Raw genomic sequence first — 17,055 nt, 5'->3', positions numbered from 1 at the left:
GTGGTTGGTTGGTTTACCACAACACTACCAGTTAGTCCTCCACCTTGCTTCTAACTTTGAAGGGTAATAATTAAACATATGAAAGGTAGACATTTTAATCACCCGACAGACATTCATCCCTCCCCAAAATTCAAACGCCCAAATTCTACGGCTTTATGTATCATCGTCCATTTGTGAACTACAAATGAGGAAGTCACTTTTAGCCTTTTTGTACTTTGTAAATGATGAAACAACTGAATCATTTCTAAAATACAAAAAGGGCGAAGTTGACTTTTGATCTAGTCGGACAAGTCAGTCGATATTAGAGTTTGTTTGGGCGTCAATCAACCCACTCCCACTGTGGACCCACAAAAATTTTCGGCCAGGTAGCTGGGAATCTAATCCGTTAAAAACCAGGTAAGAGGTGAGGCTTCCACCTCTCTTATCCTCCACAAAACCAGCTCCAAATCCCAAAAACCAATCTTCTCTCTCTGCCGGGTCTCTCCACTTCTGAATCTTTCCCATCTCAAGAACACCATCACTTCATGGCTCTATCAAGTCCTCATTTGCGGAGACTCCTCCTAAACAGCACGCCCTGGAACTCTGCCCACAAACCCACCGCCAAGAAGAGCGTAGCCGTGAAGGGAAGGGGAATTCGATGTTGCTCTGCAATTGCCATAGACGCGCCGTCGTCTCTGTCGGCCGGCGTTCAAGGCGTCCGGTTCGGTTCGACCCGGTTGCAGGGTCCCCGTGAAGAGATGGAAGATGATGTTGTTGTGGTCCGGTCCGGCGATCTCGATGGTTTCTCCTATGCTGCTGTTTTTGATGGACACGCGGGGTTCTCTTCCGCCAAGTTTCTAAGGTTCTGTGACCGTGATTTTGAGTAACTATGAATTATGAGCTTGTTGGACTTTGTAGATGCCTATTTTAGTTTGTATGCCGCTCTTGTGTTTGATTGTTTGCTTGTGGCAAGTTGTGCTTAGTTTCATGTTTCCATGATCTCTATGAGTTTAGTGCCTGGTAATGTTTATGGCTGTGTATATTCGTTGATGTGGTGGTCTTTATGTTTGATTGTTTGGTTGTGTGAAGTTGTCCTTAATTTTATATTGAAAAATGCTACTTGTACAAATAACTGGGTTATCGAGAGGATGACCGAAGACGCCAAATGACAAAAATACCCTCACCCAATTTGCAAATTCACCACCCTTGCCCTTGGCCGCCTCTTCTCTCCTTTGCCATGGCCGCCTCTAGCAAGTTTCACCTCGCCTTGTCGATCGTTGATGCATCCTCTTATCGCCATGTTGCAGCGTCTCGCGCGACCACCGTTGCATCCTGCTGTCACCCCATTGCAGCGCCTCACGTGATCACCACTGCATCCTGCTATAGCCTCGCCACAACGCCTCACGCCGACCGCCGCTGCACCATCTCATCGTTGTCGTCTTTGGATGAAGTCCGGACTTCATCATCGAATGAAGTCCGATTTGGTTATTAGGCCTGTCATCCTATCTGTACAAGTAGCATGGTCCTTTTATATTTCCATGATAACATGGTTTTTGGCTTATTTTCCAAGGGTATTTTAGTCTTTTTACTTGGTCAAATGGAGTTTTTTCCATACAATTTAGGGTGTAGTAGTAGCTTTTAAAAAAAAAACGTGCTACTTGTACCAACGGGATGATAGGCCTGATGACCGAATCGGACTTCATTGCCCGGGCTTCATCCAGAGGCAGCAACGGCGAGGCAATGAGATGGTGTAGTGGTGGTCAGCTTGAGGCACTGCAGCGGGGTAATGGTAGGATGCAGCGGCGATCGCCTGAGGCGCTGCAGCGAGGCAACGAGAGGATGCGTCAACGAGGCAAGGCGGAGCTTGCTGGAGACGACCATGGCAGAGGAGAGAGGAGGTGGACAAGGGCGGGGGTGGTGAATCTGCAAATTGGGTGAGGGCAATTTTGTTATTTGACGCCTTCGATTATCCTCTTGGTAACCCAGTTGTTTGTATAAGTAGCATTTTCCTTTAAAAATTGCTAATGGAAGAGCTTATAAACTACCTAAGTTCTTCCAAGTAACAAAAATTAAGGGGGTGTTTGGCTTACCCTTTTTTTTCATAGCTTTTAAGCTATCTAGATTTTAAGTTGTATAAAACTTAAAAGTTGGGTAGCATTGAAGGTGATAATGTGTTTTAATAAATGTACTTTTAAGCTATCAGTTAATAGTTATGTGTTTAGTTTGAAAGAGTTGATAAGTTATAAAAACTTGATGAAAAGACCAAACTAGACATGGTGTTGAATAATGTAAATAAAATTAATAAAATTATTATTTTTAATAAAAATATTAATTTAATATACATTAAAATATATATATATGTATATACGTAATATATATATATACACAGAACGGAGGAGGCGACAGGGCGACGGTGACGACGAGAGGCTGGGGTTGGGCGACGGTGAGAGGCGAACGGCTGGGGTTGGGGCAATGGCGAGAGGCGACGGTGATGGTGATGGTGATGGCGACGGACGACGATGGCAGCCGGAGATGGGTCTGGCGGCGGCGGCGATAGTGAAGACAGAGGATGAACATGGGGGTATGGTTGGAATTATGTAATTTGTTTGAGGGTGTTGTGTCATAAGCAAAGGCCATTAAAAGCCCAAGAGCCCAAAACGATATTTTGGGCCGAAAGGCATAAATTTTCCATACGCAGGGGGGTCTAGGGATGGCAATAAGCCAAGCTGAGCCGAGCTTGGCCCAGCTCGAGCTCAGCTCGATTGATTTTAGGTTGGCTCATAGCTCGGCTCGAGCTCGATATGAGCTTATTTTTTTAGCTCGAGCTCGGCTCGATGATGACTACGAGCTGGCTCGGTTCGGCTTGGCTCGAAATTGACTATTACTTTACTTTTATGTATATATATATTTAAATAATATATGCGGTATATATAATATATATATTTAAATAATATATTTATAAAATTATTAAGTATATATTTATATTATTGAGTATTAAGTAATAATTATTTTTTTATTTAATAAATTTATAAAATTAATATATATATATAAGTATATCGAGCTGGTTCGTGAGCCAAATGAGTCAAGCTAATGGTAGCTCAAGCTCGGCTCATTTACTAAATGAACCAAATATTTGAGCTCAAACTTGGCTTATTTGTATCATGAGCTAGCTTATTGAGCCAATTTTCGAGTCGAGTTTTGAGCCAGCTTACGAGTAGCTCGGCTCATTGCCAGCCCTAGGTCCCACACAAACGTGCAAACAAAATAACTCCAACATCCAAAAATTTCTCCAGGAAGATAATCAATTATCTATAAAAAATTTTGATTTTGAAATATTGAGATAAACATCATCTAAAAAAGATAGACATCATCCATAACAATCTTAGTCTCAGCCAGACTAGGATTAATTAAGATAAACATCATTTATAAAAAATAGATGTCATCTATAACTACGAAAGAATAAGAATTAATCTTTCATATCACAAAACTAATGAATACAATCTTACTTATAACACACACTCCTAATCCTTGAAGAATTCTAAGACAATTCAACCTCCTAACAATTCTCCTAAATGTATAGGAGTTGATTACTCTCCTATAAATTAGGACCCCTACTAGATTATAACAACTCAAAACATTAATGAAATAAATTAATTGATAAATTAAATCAACTAATAAATCAAACCGCCAACACTCCATCTCAAGCTGGAGAATGGATGTCCCACATTCCTAGCTTGAATACTAGATCTTCAAGTCTTTTTGCTGGCAACCCTTTTATGAAGTGCCTGTCTATCTCAACAACCTATTCCTTTGATGGAACATATGGCAGGTGAATGAGTCCAACTTCCAACTTCTCTTTTATGAAGTGCTTATCTATCTCAACATGCTTAGTTCGGTCATGTTGGACCGGATTATGTGTTATACTGATTACTGACTAGTTATCACACCACAACTTAACTGTGTCTTGGACTGAAATTCTTAGATCATTAAGAACAATTCGTAGCCATAGAATTTCACATAGAGCAAGGGCCATAGCCTTAAATTCTGCCTTTGCACTTGATCTTGCCACAACACTTTGCTTCTTGCTTCTCCAGGACACCAGATTCCCTCCTAGGAATACACAGTAGCCACTTGTAAATCTTCTATCAGTCATGGACCTTGCATAATTTGCATCTGAAAAACCTTGAATGTTCAATTTATTTCCTGCTTTAAATAGGATCCCTTTACCTGGAGTAGCCTTGAGATAACACAAGTTTTTTCTAACCGCTAGCATATGCTCCTCGGTTAGGCTGTGCATGAATTGACTTACCAGTTGACAAGAAAGGCAATATTTGGTCTTGTGTGAGAGAGATATATCAATCTTCCAACTAGTTGTCTATAGACTTGCTAGTAGGTTGTTCCATCACTTGCAGTTAGGTTCAATAGGAATTTTTGCCCCTTTTCCTCTAATCAATCCTGTTTCAGCCAATAAATCAAGCACATATTTCCTTTGAGAGAGAAAAATACCTGCCTTAGAATAAGCTACTTCAATTCCTAAAAAATACTTGAGCACACCCAGGTCTTTGATTTCAAATTCCTTAGCTAGCCTTTCTTTAAGCTTTGTCTGTTCTCCTTCATCATTGCCTGTTACTATCATGTTATCCACATATACCAGTAGCACAGTAACCTTTCCTCCTATCGAGTGCTTGATGAATAAGGTATGGTCCTCCCTGCTTTGACTGTAACCGATATTATGCGTTGCTTTAGATAACCGCCCAAACCAAACCCTAGGGGAATGTTTGAGCCCATATAAAGCATTATTTAGCCGACATTCCTTCCCATTGAGTCCCTCATGAAATCCTGGTGGTAAATCCATAAGCACTTCCTCTTCTAAATCTCCATGGAGAAACACATTTTTAACATCTAGTTGTTGTAGATTCCACCCAAATGAGGTTGCCAATGACAGGAGAATATGAACTGTGGTCATCTTTGCCACTGGTGCAAATGTCTCTAGGTAGTCAATCCCATATAATTGAGTGTAGCCTTTAGCTACCAGCCTTGCCTTATACCTCTCAAGTGTCCCATCGGCCTTATACTTGACATTAAAAACCCATCTACACCCCATTGGATTAACTCCCTTAGGTCTGTCCACAATATCCCATGTATGGTTCCTTTTTAAAGCCCTCATTTCCTCAAGTATATCAAGCTTCCAGTTCTGATTTTTTAGAGCCTCAGTTACTAATTTTGGAATGATAATTGAATCTAGAGATGTTAGGAAGCTTTTATGGTTTTGGGAGAGGCGATGATAGGATAGGTAATTGGCCATTAGGTGTTGGTTGGTGCAGCTTCTAACTCCCTTCCTAAGAGCTATGGGAAGGTCGATATCATCAAGGATTTGGTCGATAAAGGCTGGAGGTATTGTCTGCATGTGATCCCGGCTTTGAATGGGAGAGTAGTTTGGAGCTTGCTGGTCTTTTAGGCTTGGCTGTTTTCGTTTATATACATAGGGAGACCCTTTGTATCTTCCTTGCAGCTGCTGGAAGGCTTCTTGCTCATCTTGCTCATCAAATTTGGCCTAATCATCACCATGGTTAAGGCTGTTTGAGTGCTAGGGAGATGGACTAGTTGTAGGGTCAGGATTAGAGGCATGACTAGGCTGACTGGAGACCGAATGAGGGTCAACATTAAGCTGAAGAGTGGATTGGGAAGATGGTAGAGGAAATAAGATGTCACTCGGGTCACCATAGGAAGTCTCCCCCTGGTGACCAGCTTGGGTAGATCCAAAGAATGGAGTAGTCTTGACAAATGTGACATCTTTAGAGACATAGAGCTTACGAGTGGGAGGATGATAGCATTTATATCCTTTTTGTGTGGGGGAATACCCAAGAAAGACACACTTCACAACTCTTAGATCAAGCTTATCCCGAGAGGATTTGGAAATATGAACGAAGGAAACACACCCAAATACTCTAAGAGGAAGAGTGGTGTGGAAATTAGAGTCAGGAAAGTGAGTAGTGAGGCAAGAAAGAGGACTTTGTTGGTTTAGAACGTTGGTATTCATGCGGTTAATAAGAAATGTGGCCGTAAGAATAGCCTCCCCCCAAAAGATTTTAGGAACGGTATGATGGTGAGCAATGCTCGAGCTATATTAAGGAGATGTCTCATCTTCCTTTCAGTTACTCCATTTGGTTGTGGAGTATCCACACAAAAAGTTTCATGGACAATCCCTTTTTGTAGGAAAAAATGGTTCATATAAAAGTTAAAAATAATCTCGAGCATTATCGGTTCGAAATTTCTTTATGGGAGTTCCAAATTGAGTCATTATCATTTTACAGAAGCTTGGTAAGACTGTTTGGATGTCTGCTTTGTCTTTTAGCAAAAAAACCCACGTCATCCGAGTACAATCATCAATAAATGAGAGAAACTAACGTGCCCCAGAATAAGTAGGAATTTTGCAAGGACCCTATACATCAGAATGAATTAATGCAAATGGAATAGAATGGAGTTTATTGCTAATTGGGTAAGACACACAATGTTGTTTGGATATAACACATACATCACAATGAAGAGTACTAGGATCTAAAGAAAGAAATAAAGTAGGAAACATAGATTTCAATAAAGAAAATGGTGGGTGACCCAACCGGTAGTGATGCAGCCAGATTTGGTGATAGTTGGCTGTAATTTGGGAGGAGCAAGCCACTGGTTGCTGGTTCTTTGCTACTTTCTTTGTCAAGCAATACAGCCCATTTGTTTCCCTAGCAACCCCAATCCTCCTCCCGGTTTTCATTGCCTGAAACTCACACACATTAGTAGAAAAAACAGCATAGCAGTGTAGGTTTCTTGTGAGTTGAGAGATAGAGAGGAGGTTGGTTGATAATTGGGGCACATGAAGAACATGGTTAAGGGTTATGTTTGGGCTTAGATAAACACTGCCATGTCCAATTATAAGGACTGTTTTTCCATCAGCAATGCAGATTTGTTTTGTGGTCTTAAGGGGTTGATAGGTAGTAAACACATGGGAGTTAGGTGTCATATGGTCTGTAGCTCCGGAATCCAAGATCCAAGTATCATTCCTATCAGTGTTTGATGCTGGAAAAATTACAGAATAAGCAAACTTACCTGAGGGCTTACCGGAAGAGTCTTGATGAGCCAAGGAGTAGCTGCCATCATCTTGTATGGTCTTCAAAAAAGATTTTAGTTTGTTGATTTCCTCGCTCTTGAGAAGAGTGAGATCTGAACTAAAATTTTCCTCCAGCTTTTCCATAGTTCCATCCTCTTCTTATCCCTTGTGTGATAGATAGGATTGAGTGCTAGGCCGAGTAGCTGTGCTTGGGAATCCTCCCATTTTGCTTAGGAGTGCTTCCTTTCCGTGGAGCTTGAAGCAATTATCTCGGGTATGTCGAGGTTTCTTGCAATATGTACACCAAAGTCCCTCTTTGTTGTTAGGCCGCCCTTGTGCCCCTGATTTTCCTCCTCTTTGTCTTGATCCTTCTCCTTTGTTTGACACTAAAGCTGATCCATCAGTGAATGCCCCTTGCAGCATCACTGCCCGCCTGTTTTCCTCACTTCTTATCATTGCAAATACCTCATTGAGTGAGGGCAATTTCTCTCGGCCAAGAATCTGCACCCTTACTTGATAAAAAATCGAGTTAAGGCCAGCCAAAAATTCAACAATTCTATCCCTTTCCATGATCTTATTAAGGGTTGCAGCATCAGCATTGCACACCATCTTAATTTTTTGGTGTTGATCCAATTCTAACCACAAACCATTCATGCTATTGTAGTACTTCGTAACAGTCATCCCCCCTTGTTTAGTATTACTTATCTTGGTTTTAACTTCATATATAACTGATGCATCTTGCACTTTAGAGTAGGTTTGATTAGCTACTTCCCAAATTTCCAAAACAGTACTTAGAAACATATAATTCCTACTTATATCAGGTTGCATGGCATTTCATACTCACGACATAATAAGAGAATCCTCTATATCCTATACCTAGAAATTGGGATCAGTTACTGTCGGAGGAAGAGAAGTAAGATGGCTGAGTTTTCCTCTACCTTTGAGAAAAGTTTGAACCAGTTGCCCCCATTGGAGGTAGTTTTTACCATCCAATCGATAGGGTAGTAGCATTCCAGGAAGCTCACTTACTTCTGCCCCAAAACCGGTACCAACACTCGAACTAACACATGCTACATAATTTTCAGTGGCTGCTTCTCCACTGTTCCTGCTGGAATCTAAGTTTTCTGCCATTCCTTTGCTAGAGACAACTTGCAGCAATCACGGCTGAAGATAGGGGAGGCAATTAAGGCCGAGTGGATGAACAAGGAAGCAACAATCAAGGCTGAAGATAGGGTTGGCTGGAGGCAGCAATTGATGCTTCAGATTTGGTGGCAGCGGAAGAGAACGGCGCAACAATCAAGGCTGAAGATGGAAATAGAGAGAGCGGCCGATCAACAATGATGGGAAGAGGCGGCTATGGCTGGGCGGTTGAAGGCCAAATAGCGTAAAAATAAAACCCTAGACAACTAGCTCTGAGACCATGTGAAAGAATAAGAATTAATCTTTCATATCACAAAACTAATGAATACAATCTTACTTATAATACACACTCATAATCCTTGAAGAATTCTAAGACTATTCAACCTCCTAACAATTCTCCTAATGTATAAGAGTTGATTACTCTCCTATAAATTAGGACCCCTACTAGATTATAACAAGTCAAAACATTAATGAAATAAATCAATTGATAAATTAAATCAACTAATAAATCAAACTGCCAACAATAACAGATCTAGTCTCATCCATATTAGAATTAATCAAGATAAGCGTTATCTACAAGAATCCTAATTTTGTTACACTTTAGATCACTCCATATTTCTATATAAATAAGCAGACATTCATTCCTGAAAAAGGACGAACGTCTCTGATACTAATTTCAATACAGTTTATCTCATCATATTCAGTGTCTTACTTAAGCATTGGAGTGTTTGCACGGGGACCTCCTCGCGCCTTCTAATTGTTCTCTTATTTTTGCAAATTCAAGCAGCTTGACGACAACATTTCCAGTCAACTAAATTCATTGTTGTATCCAGACAACAACAGAGAGTAAAATGGAATTTTGTTGGTCAATGCAATAAACTCTCCACAACATTTTTGGAAAAGTTGGGGGTAGGAACTTTTCCAAAACCCTAGTGGAGAAGTTTTTAAGCTTAAAAGCGTTTAAGCTCTTGAATGTTTGCTAAACACTTAACAAAATAAGTTTGACAGCTTACAAGCTAAATGAATAGCTTATAAGCGGTCAAACTGGTAAGCCAAACACCCTCAATAAGGTCCCTTTGACAGTTAAAAATGGGAAGCCAAACTGGTTAGGTGTTGCTTCGATTGATTCATGAACTAGCTATTTTGTTCTTGTGTGTTGTTTGTGTGCGTGTGCGTGTGTGCGCTTTTAATGTTCTGCTGACTTAGAATCTATCATCTTGTTTCTTTGCTATGAAACCACGTCTTGATTTGTGTTCAAATTTGATTTCATTTTCTTTTAATGATAGTCAATGATCTCCACTTTTTAAACTAAACCACCTTTGGAAAATAAGACTAACTTAAACTATATTGATTTATTTTGTTCTTCAAATCATGCGGCTTATATGTTGACCGCAGGGATGAGCTATACAAAGAGTGTGTTATAGCTTTACAAGGTGGCTTGCTGTTAAGTGGAAAGGATTTCAACAACATTAGAACAGCACTACAAGAGGCTTTTGAAAACACTGACACAAAATTGGTAAATTGGTAAGCCATTGTATGCTTTCACTTCTTAGTGACAATTCACCTTTCCTTAGGAAAAGTATTAATGCACGTATAGTCTCAAATTATATATGATGTTATATTTTAAATGATTGCATTGAAGGTTTAGATGCTGTTTCATTTTGTAAAGGCTTGAAGAGAGTGGAGAGGAAGTCGAATCAGGTTCTACTGCTACTGTTATGTTTATCGGAAATGAGACACTCTTCATCGCACACATTGGCGACTCATCTCTGGTATATAACCAAACTTTTCAATATGAAATGCTCATAACTTATTCATATTGATTATAAAGAACTCAGTATTCCCATAACTCCAGTAAGACAACTTTTTTTTTTCCCCTCCTTTTGGATTAAATGATCTCTCTCTTGGTGCTTGTTGCTGCAGGTTATGTCCCGCTCTGGAAAAGCAGAAATACTCACCAATCCTCATCGACCCTATGGAAGCAATAGAGTTTCACTTCAAGAAATCAGGCGGATTAGAGAAGCAGGTGGATGGGTGTGTCTTTTCTGTTCTAAATTTCTCTTTTATTTTCTTTGGTTGTATTTGTTTTATTTTCCAGAAGAAATAGGCAGATATATTGACTGGCCAAATGATAATTAACTTCTGATCATAATCACATATGAACACTAGAGAAAAGATACTTTTAATGCCAGATCTATTCAAATTGTGAATCTAATATTGTTGAAAAGCCATGAATGCATCTGTTTAGGAATTAGGGCAGTTCATTGAGGGAACACAGACTACCAGATCACAGCTCCTAGCACTGAAGCTTCTGTCATGTTTCTCATAGACATACTGATGGGGGATGTAAAGTCTAACTGCATGATTAACTCCTACCTTTAGTAAACTTCTGTCTGTTGCATGCCTAATGATGGTGTAATTCCCTCTTCCGTCACATCTGTTCAGGAGATAAATCACTCAATTCTCTCTTCCGGACCTTCTGCCTTTTGCCTGGGACTTCCAAACGCGCGCGCACACGTGTGCACACACTTGGCATTTTATTAGACATATAGAATAAGTATTTAGGAAAAGAGGGAGAGGAAGACCAAGAAAAACTTGGTGGGCAACTTTAGGTATGATATGAGTTATAACAGCTTTATAGAAGATAAGACAATAGATAGAAATGACTGCAAATTTAGAATTCTTGTAGTCCACTGCACATAATGGGGATTAAGGTTTGATAGTTGTTATTATAGAAGGTGTTCACTCTAATTTCTCATATATATATATATATATGAGAAATACTCCATATTGTTTCCATCCATAGATTTATATATACACATCCCTTGTCAAATCTGGCCAAGTCAAGGAAAAACCATTCCGAGGGAAATTTAGGTAGGGTTTTACATTGGGAACTTTCTAAGTTGTGAGACTACCTAATGTGGATACACCTAGAGGCCCTACACTTGTGGGGTTTGTGGACCTCGTGCAAAGAACCAAATGCTTCAACTGCAATTACACTAAAAGCAAATTTCGCTATGTGCTATTTTTTGTTCTAGTTATAGTTTTGGGTAAAAGCATGGATGTGATTTTTGTTGCTTGTTTTTATATTTGATACTAAGTTTTAGTTCTGATATGTGCATGTGTTAATTACTCAGGTTTCCTCCTCGGGTGTATCTGTATTGATTAATTTTTCAATGGGATGTTTTTGGCTTTATATACCGTTTTCAAATCAGTATCTTTGGGTTTGTATATCTAATGTCTCACTAGTGTTTGTGTAGAATATGATTGATGTTGCATCAATCTGACTACTTGTGTTTTCTAAGGATATTTTACCTTGAACATTTTCATGGTGAAAATGTGCTTATTTTATTTCTGAGGCATTCAAAAGTTTGTTTTACTTTTATATGAAATGTCCTTGCTGTTCTGAGTTGCATTAATACTCTTGTCCACTTACAGTGATGATTGTTCTTCCGTGCACTGTCTACAGATTGTCAATGGAAGAATTTGTGGAGACATTGCAGTATCACGTGCATTTGGTGACATGCGATTCAAGACAAAAAAAAATGAGTATGTTCATCTTCTTTTCAAACTAAAATGAATATAGGCTCGAATACCATATACAATCCTCATGATCTTTGGCTGATTTTCACAAGAAAAGGATGATGCAGAAGGGGATCGAGGAAGGGAGATGGTCAGAAAAATTTGTTTCTCGGTAGGTTTTATAATACATTTTCAACATTTATTTAAGTTTCCTCTTGCTATCCTGTAAGACAAGATGACCATTTCCCAGGGACTGCCCAAAAAAAAAAGGTTTCATATCAAACACAAACGGGTCCTTAAATTAATAAAATAAAATCGATAAAAAAATCAAAGAGAAAGGGATTTTGGAGGGACAATCTTGGCCTGGTATTTTATTAATCAGCTGTATCCCTATAGGCCAAATATCAACCATTTTATGACATAATTTCTAGAAGAAAAGACATTCTCATGTAGTTTAGTCTAATTGCCTTGGGCAGTTAAGGATGTGCATTTGCACTGCTTTATGAGTCCTTTAAATCTTTTCCAGGAATCTTTATGATTGCAATTATTGGTAGACAAGGATGAAACTTGAGTTCTACTATAAGTAATTTTTCATAAATAATTTGAAACAATTATTTAGGATCAATCATCCTAAAAGATAGGAAGATTAATGAGGGTGTTACCCATAGAATTAAGGTAGGATGGGTAAAATGAAAAAGTGCATATGACATTTTATGTAACAGTAAGATTTTGTTAAAGGTAAAAGCAAAATTTTATAGGACAACTATAAGATTGGCTTGGTTGTATAGCACAGAATGTTGGGCATTAAATCACCAATATGTGTATATGAGGATGTTAAGATGGATGTGAAACCATACAAGAAAAAATAAAATTAGAAACGAGGTTATTCAAAATAAGGTCTAGGTGGCTTCTATTGAAAATAAGGTGCGTGTGACACAATTAAGATGGTTTGTTAATGTGAGAAGAAGATCAATAGAGGCTCCTTGAAGGAGAGTGGATAGGATGCAACAAGTATTAAGCAAAAAAGGTAAGAGCGAGACAAAAAAAGAACTTGGTGGGAAACACTCAAGTATAATATGAGTTTTAAAGGCCTTATAGAAGAGAAAGCCGGAGAGAGAAATGACTAGCAAGCTAAAATTCATGAAGCTGATCCCGTGAATAGTGAGATAAAGGCTTGATATGATGTTTGTTGATGATTTTGTTCCTTGTGTTGAAAGCAAATGTATATATGCACATGTATTAAATTTCACAGGCAATGCCTTTTCTTGGATTCCTACAAGTCAATTTTTATAATCATAAGAAATTTAGAACAAGTACTGTGCCCTGGAAATACTTGATGAGCTCAATGCAAGGAATGTCCAACTTTATAGCAGTTGCTACTCAAATTCTTAGAAGGTGGAAACTCATATCCAAGATATGGCACAAACACAAAATGATAATGAATTGTATGACTTGGAGGTTGATTAGCTTGCTTAAGCAGTTTTAAATCCAGCTTAGTTAGTTTGGTGTTCATCAGATTGGTTTGACAATAAATGCATTTTATTTTGTGCTAGAATACAATTTCGTGGAGACCTTGTCACTGCTACCCCTGATATTTATCAAGTACCTTTGGGCTCAGATACAGAATTTGTAATATTGGCATCTGATGGCTTATGGGATTACATGAACAGGTACATATTAGATAAATTTTATGACCACTAATTCCTGTTTGAGCCTTGTAAACACAAACACAGTAAATTAGCTTAAGTTAGCACTATAGTTATCCAGTTTCTCTTCTTTCTGGAAAGCCACAATATGGGTATAAGTATAAGTAATCAACTTCACTATCTTTCCAGCTCAGATGCAGTTAACTTCGTTAGGAATCAACTTCGGCAACATGGTGATGTTCAGGCAAGGATTTTTCCCACATAATTGTGGACTGGTTTCATCCTAAATGTTTTAACTCCTATTGTCTTATTTCAGTTAGCTTGTGAGGCACTTGGACGAGCAGCTCTGGTAATTGATACATGATATTTTTCTGTTGTGCAATTTTAAACCATACCTGTATTCTTTTGCTGTTCTGATAAAATTAAATTTATATATTACAGGACCAACGTTCACAAGATAATGTCAGCATTGTAATTGCTGATTTGGGGTATTGTCTTGCTTGCTTGGCATTTAATATCATATTTTACTTTCTACAGCTAAACCAAGTTAACTATATTGGCCTTTCACTGCAACAATGATCCCTACTATTTATTTAAAATTTACTGTATAGTTCTCTTCCACTTTTATCAATCAGTCTTATGCAACTTAGTTCAATACTACAGAGATCCTTAGTTTAGAATGTTGGAATTTGGTATAATGATACCCCCTTTGTGTAGTGAAAATTTACAAAACTAAAAAGAACCTATTATTGTCTAGATTTCTGGGCTTATGCCATTTATGCAGACAGCATTTATAAGAAGCTTGGCAAAACAAGCTTCATATCAGAAAGCATTATATTCCTGAGCCCTCAACCTATTATTCAAATAAGTTGAATATTTTTTTTTTGGTCATATACGCTTTCAGAAAGTGGTGCACTTCCATTATACTGATGTTAAGTGCTTTGATTGGTTGGCTTAAAACTGTTCCCAGGCGGACAGGTTGGGAGAGTTTGCCCATGGAGAAAGACAATATTGTTTACGAACTCAGCCAAGCTTTTGCAACCATAGGTATTGTGTCATTAGGAATATGGATGTCATCTTTTTTCTCTTGATGAGTTTCAAGCCTACTAAATTTGTATATAAATCCTCACAGACTTGGAACTATTTTCTATCTGTATCTGTGTAGTTAATATACATGTATCACATCTTGTTCTATTGATGTGTCCCAGAAAAATCTCAGGTAATTGTCAATTACATTCCTTAAGAAGTATTGTACCAGCCATGATGTTGGGAATAGCTCACTGCTAAGAATGATTTCTTGCTGATTGAAAACAGATGTATTGAGATATATATATATATTAGTTAGGCAGACAAATGTGATATAAGTGTTCTAAAACGCGTTAGGCGCTAGTCAGGCACTAGACTAGGGCCTAGTGCCTAGGGCGCCTAGGCAGGGCCTAGGAAAACTGCTGTTTTCAGCAATAACGTGTAACATAAACCTGTATTATTTTGTAACATTCGTTGCTTCCTTGCATTATTTTGTGCTTTCATCTAATAGTAAGTCACAGATATTAAATTATTGCATTAACAATAATTTGGCCCATGGTACTGTACTTTTCTTGACTTTTTTTCCTACGAAATTTCTCTCAAATTTCCTGGCAGTTGCCCATTCAATATGTGCTTTTTGACCAATGTTTTGCTTTGCTTTGGTCTCTTTCGCCGCCCCCCCCCCCCCCCCCCAAAAAAAGAAAAAAATTTCTCTCGTCTTCCAAACGAGTTCCATCTACTTTAGAAATTTCTCTCCCCTAAATTTCTCCAACAGATCCATTCTTCTCTGCTCCCTCTATTCATTGACTATTATTACAAGAGGCAAAGAGCCCACCTCCTCCTCTTCCGCTTCTCGGAGCAATGGCAACTATGACATGTTCTTGAGCTTCAGAGGCGAGGACACTCGTTGGACCTTCGTCAACCATCTCTACATGACTCTTACAAATGCCGAATTTCACACCTTTAGGGATGATGATGAAATCCATAGGAGAAAGCATCAAGGTTGAGCTGCGAAGGGCCCGACACCTAGGATGCCGATTGGCATGAAATTGCGGCGCCAAGCCATGCGCGACCCAGGCGGCTAGGAATCACCTGGGCCGCCTAGGCACCGATGGGGCCCGATTAATCGGGCCCGGCACCTAGGGGTGCCAATTAGGGCTTAATCGCGGTGGCTGCCTTGGCCGCGTTTTAGAATACTGTTAGTAAGCAATTTTTCAGTAGCAAATTCCATGGAAAGTAAAGTCTGTGTTCTTTTAATTGAGGATGTGTGCTAAATTTTTAATTTTGTATTTTGATGAATCAAATCCATTACGAAGCAAATAACAAATTTAAAAAACAGTGAATAATCAAGCAACCACAAAACCAAGGAGGCAAATGACAAAATAACCTGACCCCAACTGGCAATGTATCAGCTGATTCAGGAACTGATCTAGGTACATTTCCAGCTAACAATATACCTGAAAATCTCATCATCAAAGTCCAGCTAGAGTGCTGATAAACAGTTTTATTTCCACTATGACGAAGAAACATCACCTTCAGTTTGTTGATTCCTGTCATGAGACTTAGAATATTGAGTAAGATGGTATGAAGAATACAACCATGAACATCACTTGTAGTTATAAATTTGAACTGTTTCAGCTCAACTTAGGAGAACGAAAGAATAATAAGCTTGTGTGAGATGCAAAGAGACTTTTCTCAATGATTTTTGCTAGATTGATGAGTAGCTCTGGAAAATAAATTGCTATGTTGTCTCTTTATCTAGTATTTACTGCATGTCTCATTATCCTTTTTGAAAATAATGGGTTAAATAAGTTTTAGAGAAGCATACTACAAATCTTCAAAAAAGGAAAACAAAGGGAGGAAAGCTAATGATCAATTATAACTTTTGATGACTATTAAGATGTTGAGAGAAAAGCTCAATTATCATTGCCAGGAAGTTTGTGCTGAAAGAAACTAATCTGTCTGGAAAGAGTGGAATAATATGTGAGACGGATGATTATCAATAATAAGAAGTGATCAGACGGGAATCATTCTGGAAAATTTCTTCTAGACAATATTGTGTATGTTTGCACCATCAAAATGTTTTGTATGTTTCCTTGATGGCTTTGGCGAGAGCACTACTTTTTGCTGAAGTATGCTTGAGGCATTTGGTTGGCCATGGATAGAAATGATTGGTGAGTTAGAGTTTAAGTATCCGACTCCACCTAGTGAGATTAAGGTTTGATATGTTATTGTTCATGCTTTAGGATTTTGGTTGAACCTCTTTCCTGTTCCGATCTTTAGACCAACAGATTTAGACGTTCAAAAGCAAGTAAAGTTTCATTGCTCAAAGGAAATCATTGTTCAAACCTTGTGAACGGGGTATGTCAAAAATGCTACGTGTTGACTGCTTTCTCTGGTGTTTCTATTCTTTAGGCATCTTGACAAGTACCTATATTTGCCAGCTAAAAGAATTTTAGAGCCCTGCAACAGTTAGTTCATAATTATCAGAGAGACAAACTGGAGCTTCCTGATTCATGCAGTGAGTGACACTCGAATTTTTTGATTTAGAACTTGACTCAGACAATCATCATAATAAAGTTCTAAATTCTAATTTTGCATCAGTAAACCATCTGCTTGCTTTAGCTGCTCCCTGCGCTGAAG

General features: G+C 38.6%; 1 protein-coding gene across 1 annotated transcript; it reads left to right on the top strand.

Moving 5' to 3' along the window:
* The first annotated feature begins 411 nt into the window (after positions 1-411).
* On the top strand, positions 412-14,647 carry LOC127804869 (protein phosphatase 2C 57). The gene is made up of 11 exons (XM_052341935.1): positions 412-841; positions 9,614-9,742; positions 9,888-9,990; positions 10,142-10,252; positions 11,688-11,767; positions 11,859-11,912; positions 13,294-13,410; positions 13,576-13,630; positions 13,703-13,735; positions 13,828-13,874; positions 14,357-14,647. The coding sequence occupies exons 1-11, from the start codon at positions 525-527 to the stop codon at positions 14,475-14,477; spliced, it is 1,167 nt and encodes a 388-aa protein (XP_052197895.1). The 5' UTR covers positions 412-524; the 3' UTR covers positions 14,478-14,647.
* The last annotated feature ends 2,408 nt before the right edge of the window (positions 14,648-17,055 follow it).

The sequence above is a fragment of the Diospyros lotus genome, chromosome 1, assembly GCF_014633365.1.
Source record: "Diospyros lotus cultivar Yz01 chromosome 1, ASM1463336v1, whole genome shotgun sequence".
Classification (NCBI taxonomy): domain Eukaryota; kingdom Viridiplantae; phylum Streptophyta; class Magnoliopsida; order Ericales; family Ebenaceae; genus Diospyros; species Diospyros lotus.
Note: the sequence above shows the minus strand (reverse complement) of the source record. Positions and strands in the feature narration are given on the sequence as shown.

Bases quoted from the DNA above. Each gene is read 5' to 3' on its own strand.
- LOC127804869 (XM_052341935.1), top strand. From the start codon at position 525: ATGGCTCTATCAAGTCCTCATTTGCGGAGACTCCTCCTAAACAGCACG. The intron at 9,743-9,887 runs GTAAGCCATTGT...CATTTTGTAAAG, and splicing joins GACACAAAATTGGTAAATTG to GCTTGAAGAGAGTGGAGAGG. The intron at 13,411-13,575 runs GTACATATTAGA...CTATCTTTCCAG, and splicing joins TTATGGGATTACATGAACAG to CTCAGATGCAGTTAACTTCG.